A 6,685-nucleotide genomic window follows, 5' to 3' on the forward strand; every position below is an offset into this window, starting at 1 on the left:
TGTGTATCCAGATGCACTTCTGCGATGCAAGAGCGATATTTGTTTGTAACAGATATAAAAATACAAAGAACAGTGTTATCTAAAATCCTTGCATAGACTTCCTCTATAAAAAGTATATTCTGAAAAAAAAAAAAAGTATATTCTGTGTAAACCAAAGTCAACAAAACATACTGTAATTCCTTTCATCTTACCCCATGGCTTTTTTTTTTTTTTTTTTTTTTTAATATAAACTGTTTCTTACTAAATCCACCACTTAATTCTCACTGACTCCCCCTCACAGAGATCTGGGCAGTAAGGTTTGTGTTTACCCCTGGGTCCTATCTAAGTACTTTCTTTATGGATCATGCCCTACAACCAGTTTTCATTTATTAACCACACAGGGAAGTGTGACTAAGATCACTATTGTTAATACCTAGTTATTGGCTGAGAAACCCAAGCTATGAGGTGGTTCAGGAAAAACTGGCTCCAGCACTGCCTTTTCAAAATTGGCCCTGGATATAAAATAAATACTACAGCCTCCAGGATGATCATTCAAAACTTATTTACCACTGTACTCTTCTATAATTCTAACTCAATTTTCTTTTGTTTAAATGGAAAAAAATTCTAAGATGTGTGGTATAAAGTGAGTCTGAACAATAAACGGATACATGCACACGTCCATTGCAAAAATATTGGCCATGACTCTTGGAAAATGCACAGATGATGTAATTATCTTCTAAATGATTATAACTAGAGGCTCAGAGGTATGGAAATGGGATTTGGAGTGAATGTCATCAGGATAAACCGCACATTTTATGCAAATTAAGACCAAGTTTTGCTGTCATCTCTACTAGCATTGCCCTAGGACTTACTGATCTCTAAACTCAAGCCATTTCCAAGAGTTTTTTCTCTTTAGGACATGTTTCCTTCCAACCTCCTCATTTTCTACCAGTCTTCAGGAAACATTAATAAGATAATTTTTAGTTTATAAAGTGCTTTTACCGTATCACTGTTCCATTTGATCCTCTCAGAAACCAGTGAGATACACAGGGAAAATACCAGTACTATCCCTATTTTCAAATTAAAGAGACTGAGGCACAGATAATTACCATTAGCGTAAGCAGAAGGACTAGAGGTGGAGTAGAGACCTCTGACTTCAAATTCTGAGCTCTCTGAACTATGACAAATCCGCATTTAATTGGTTATAATATTCAAATACAGACGGACTAATTAACACTCGCTATCCCACATTCTGTATGCGTGGATATGTATTCCACGCGCAAATCTACATTTATAATGTCAACATGTTTTAGCAATGACCTTCTGCCACAGTCATGCCTTTACTGAGCTATCATTTCATCAAACACCCTGGGAGAACATCCTCTGCTTATCAGCAGCCATCCTCCTCGGCTTCCGCAACTGTGAAGTTCCTTATTGGATCTTTGAACACCTACCCCTCCATCTGGAACCTCCTTTGATTGAATTTCTGGGGCTTTCCACGTGCATTGGGATTTCTTCTCTGACATGGGCTTTCTTCATTTGTTTTTTCTTCTTTGAGCTCCATTACCAAGAAGGTTGTTTTTGCCTTCCCTGTAACCTCATTAATGCAGGATGGTGAAAGATAAGGAGAGACCAGACATCAACAGAGGGCAGGAGCTTGAACCCACCAGGACACTCCCCCCTCTATATGCTCTTTCCTTCATTCCTATCATGAGGATCACAGCTATTTTTCAAAGAAATCCTTGGCACAGAATGTTATAAATCTGTATTAACTACACCCAAATTACCCTCTTGAGGGTATTGGCTATAAATTTGGCTATAAATTGTTAATTATTCATAACCTTTAACATTCTTGTCTGATATAGTTAATCTTGACTCAGATCTCGACTGAAAGTTCTTACAGGGCAGGACAGAATCTGGCCATTTTTATCTTTGTATGTTTTTATCTGTTAACCCAATTTATCGTGTACCCACAAAATGCATTAAAAGATATATGCACTGCCTCAACAAGAGTAACTGTTTCATCTTTTTATCTACAAGGCTTGCCTTAAGTTAGCATATCTGCTTGATAGCAGAGTGGAGTGGATATTCAGTAAGAAGACAGAGGAATTCAATATTGTCCCACAGTGGGTGGAGGGTGGTGAGGAATAAGCTAGAAGACACTCCACATCTGATCCCAGCTTTCTCCCTTTGGGTCCTAATGGTGTTCTCCCCTCAAGCTCCATTTAAGAACATGCCGCTTCCAGACTTTGAGAAGGACGGCGGAGAGAGGAAAAGGGCAATTCCTGGGCATTTTTTTTCTGAACATATTTTTATACAATTTAACTCAAACTTTGTATACGACCCTGAAACTTTCTCCTCTTCTTTAGGGAAGAGACATGAGGTTTGCGGTCTCCAGTACCATTCTGATAATGGAAGATATAAGAAAGATGCCTGTCCTTCTCCCATATGGCATAGACCACTGCTATGAAATGAATCCCTGGATGACACCCATAGGCCACCTCCAGGGAGCCTACTGGATTTCTCTGCTGGGGGTCAGGCAGCAGGGCAGAGGTGCTAGATTACTTATAAGTATAGTCTCTTATTTTTAAGGAGCATGCACTCATTTATAATATTAATCACTTAATTTACTCACTACTAAAATTGTACCATTTTGGAAATCATTTAAAATAGCAAAGGAGGGCACTCTAAAATATTCTGCCTCCAGTTTTCGGACACCACTAAAATGTCCGTTGATTCCCAAGTGTAGAGAGGTGAATGTGCTATTCATTCTGCATTGATGGGATGGAATGCCCCTGCTCTGACAGTCCTGTGCTTTCCTTTCACTGAGCACCTGCAGTGCAGGAGGCATTAGCTGCTTCAGGTGGCATCTCCGGTGTGATCTCTTAGCTGACTTTGCTAACCTAACTGCACAAGTGGGGACATTCTATTTTCAGGTAACTCTATAGTGTTTGTATAAAAGCACAATATTGCATATTTTCAGCTAGTGCCACTAAATCAAAAGGTTAAGAAAAGCCAGAAGGAAATCTTATGGGTGTTTTCAGTCTAGCGTACCCACAGATACTAGCAGTGGTCCTCCCACACACCTTAACATGACTCGTAAAAACAGTTACAGTTATTCCTTTGACTAAGAGAGATGTGGTGAAGATGAGGCTGATGACAACATCATGCATTAGAGTTTTGGTGTGCTCTGACTACATGAGAAGCTCTCCAAGGAAATATTAAAATGAGGTATCTTTGGAAACATACTAATATTGAGCTATCAAAAAACAAGTATCTGGTAATGAGGTATAAAAGGTTGATATCATGCATAGCAGAATGGCAGCTAGCCAAACCTGGCAGCTTATCCACTTGTCTACATAAGAAAAAGGATCCATTATTATGCTTTTTCTTTCTGACATCCTTATGTGTCCATATTCCATCACATCAAATTTTTACATTTAGATATATTTAATCTTAACTGTTTAGGAATATGTATTTTGATACATACCGTGACACACCTTCCCAAATCAAATGAATTGTACTAGTTCTAGGCACTATAGTTTAAATACTTTACAAATTCAGTGTCAATGTGTTTCTTAAATTTATGTTATCTGTTGGGGAGTATTATAGGAAATCTATTTAAACTAAAAAAAAAATCCATAGACTTTAGCTGTTCTAAAAATGAGAAATTTTTGTAGTCAAATCAACAGATGATTGTCAAAAAAAAATCAAGAAAATTGTGTCATATAAAATTGAGCCTTCCTTTTTTGTTTCTCCTTCTGGTAAATATTGTACTCATATTTTAAAAATATAGACTTCTTTCTACAGTGGGGGACAATTTAAAGGCTTACACAATTGAAAAATGTTTCTTATGTAATTCTCACTATTTCATCTATTATCTGTCTCAATGGTTAATGATAATAATTACGTCTTTCCTGAAAATTTATTCCAAATTACTTTTAAGTCAGCAAAGTCACTTTCTCAGTGTGTGGGTTTTGTTTGCTGTTTGTTTGTTTACAGGAAGAGTCATCAAACCTATTCATGACTGGCTTTTATTGGCCCTGATGCAAAAGCTATCTTTTGATCATTTATTTATAACTAAATGCTGCTTTACAAGACATAGTTGCAGAATAAAATATTTAAGCACTCTCAGATAGACAGATCTTCAGTTAAGCAATATGAATTTACATTAAAAAGAATAGGTACTAGTGAATAGTTTCTAACACTTTAATCAATATAAATCAGTTCATAAGGATTACTAACAAACTGATTTTTTTTGCCACACATAAAAAAATTTTTAATAATCAATTCAATTAGAAAGCTAATTTATAACAGTTGTTAGTCATTTTAATTACACAGTCATGACTATTATCATGGGCAAGGAATCATTTAGATTCTCAGGAATTTTCTTTTCTCCTCCTCTCATCCCCACATGGACAACAAAAAACAAAAAACCAACTGCACCTTCCTCCATATCCTTGCTTCCCAAAATGCATAAATTGGTATTTAAATACCCATTGCCAACTTGGTGGATTCAGGATTACAACCTGCTTACCCTCCTCTGTTGTGCCCGCTAGTGAGTGAACTTATTAACAAAACCTAATATTTACAGGACAAAAATAACATCTCTAAAGTTGGCCTGTGATTTTATACTATTTTCAGCTGCGATGAAGTATGACCTATTCATTAGAGGTGCTTAGAAGCTTCGGTCAGTGTCGCAATCATTTTTTTCAGGTGCATGTTAAGGGTCAATGCTAGATGACTTTAATCATTTTTTTCAGGTGCATGTTAAGATCAATGTTAAGTGACTAATTTTTTTTCTCATTTGTTTTTAACAAAAGGATCTGAAAAGGTGACCTACCTTTATGTGACAGGCGTAAACGGGGGTGTGGGGTGTCGGCCGTGTGACCTCCTGTCCAGAGCTCCAGCAAGTGGCCCCACAGGAGCCAGGTGATGAGGTAGCCGGCAGATGCCATGCTGCCCGCCTGCTGCCGGAGATCCTCACGTTCAGGCGGGCTGAGTTTCACTTAGGACTCCCCTCCAGAGGCAGCACGCCAGAGGCTTTGTCCCAAATCGAACGCGTTGTCATCAGAAAGCACAGTTCCAAAGTGCCATGTGTCAGGCTGTATTTGGATATGGAAAACCTGCCTTCCCCCAGGACAGTTGTTTAGAAGCCGGGAGTGAGAGGACATTCCAAGGAGGGCGTCTTCAGAGCCATGTCCTGTCTAGAGCTCTCTTTCAGTCACTATGCCGGCAGATTCAGGAAGAAACTGTATTTTTTCAGTCACTTCTGCAAGCAGTTCATTCAGAAAAAACAACAACAACAACCCCAGCACACGCACTGCCTTCCCCCTGTGGAGCTCCTCTTCTCTTCTGGCTCCTTGAAGCCTCTCAGAAGTCAGCCGCTTGCACTGACTTGCCAAACAGCTAGTTTTAATTCACCTTTCACCTTGCTAATTAAAAACAAGAAGTGCCATTCCCTCCAGGAGTTGCAGGATCCACCCAGCAGGGATGCCGCTCTGTCAGCGAGCTGTGTTTACGGGGAAAGTTCAGGCAGGGTTGAGAGGCATACTTGCTGTTTCTAGGAAGTGTTTCTGGTCCACGTGCCCTTGCCTCACCCGCCCTCCCAGTATTATTGGTCCCGCGTCACTCAGCGACAGGAGAGAAGTTCGCATTTTGATGGGAAAGGGGAATCCGGAGGGAGAATGATATATAATAGGCTGCTTACTTAAGAATAATTATAACAGCAGAGGATGGAGTGTCAGGAAGGGCTTTTAGATGCTCACTCATCAAGATTAACCCTTGAATAAATACAGATTCATTTTAAACAATCTGTCACCATCCAGTACCCAAACTGATTTTTGTGTGTGTTTCCACTGAAATCCTATTTTTTTTTCACATTTTCGGCTTTTTATATTGATTACATCCTATAAGTGTGTTTCCAACTTTTGTAAGGAAAGTGTTTCAAGAAGCTGAAAAAATGTCACCTGTGATTGTTTCATAGATATGTTAAAATGAACAGATTATTTTGCGTAGGCAGATTATTCAAATCAATGTAAAGCAAGTTCTTTTTTAAAAGCAAGTCATAAATTTCATCTCAGATTTTGGAGTAATTAACTTTTGAGGTGATTTTTCTCCTATATAAGGTAACTATGGTAAACCTGAGATTCTCTATGGGACAGATCTCAGCAAGGTAGATATTAGGAAACTTGGGATGTAAAATACCTTGGGATTCAACTGCTGCTAAACACTTTCAGAGTTTATTTTCCAAGACACTATGTTTGTGTAAATAAGCTTAACACAATAGGTCAACTTTACAATCTATTTTCAATCCATCTCAAAAACTAAACCAAACACGCTGGCTGTTGGCATGGAAACGAATGGTATTGTTTCAAGATACCAATAAATTTGAATGGATATTTGATTTGATAGTTGAAAGTTAAATGGTCAACAAATGACTTCAACTCTTTTTCTCATTCTGCATTTTAAATGGTAATGATTCAGGACACTTCTTGAGAATTATGGTTTTAAAATCATGTACTTATAGCAAAAAGATAACAAAGTTTACCCTGATATTTTGCATCATATATAAGCAAAAGTAGAGCCAGGCATTCTCTACCCATTTTCCTAAGCATGATACGTTCTATTACAAGCAGAGTATATTTAGCAAAATATAAATGTCACTGGATATTATAAATAATTAGATTTCCAAGGTCTACAAGAG

At 38.0% G+C, this 6,685-nt stretch overlaps 1 protein-coding gene across 1 annotated transcript in view; it reads right to left on the reverse strand.

Annotated features, from left to right (window-relative positions):
* The window catches only part of SEMA3E (semaphorin 3E), a 253,140-nt gene extending 247,743 nt beyond the window's left edge, over positions 1–5,397 (reverse strand). The window contains exon 1 of the mRNA XM_057733732.1: positions 4,823–5,397. Coding sequence (XP_057589715.1) covers positions 4,823–4,937 — 115 coding nt within the window. The 5' untranslated portion in view covers positions 4,938–5,397. The remainder of the gene's footprint in view (positions 1–4,822) is intronic.
* Between the last annotated feature and the right edge of the window lie 1,288 nt (positions 5,398–6,685).

This window comes from Hippopotamus amphibius, chromosome 4 (genome assembly GCF_030028045.1).
Source record: "Hippopotamus amphibius kiboko isolate mHipAmp2 chromosome 4, mHipAmp2.hap2, whole genome shotgun sequence".
Classification (NCBI taxonomy): domain Eukaryota; kingdom Metazoa; phylum Chordata; class Mammalia; order Artiodactyla; family Hippopotamidae; genus Hippopotamus; species Hippopotamus amphibius.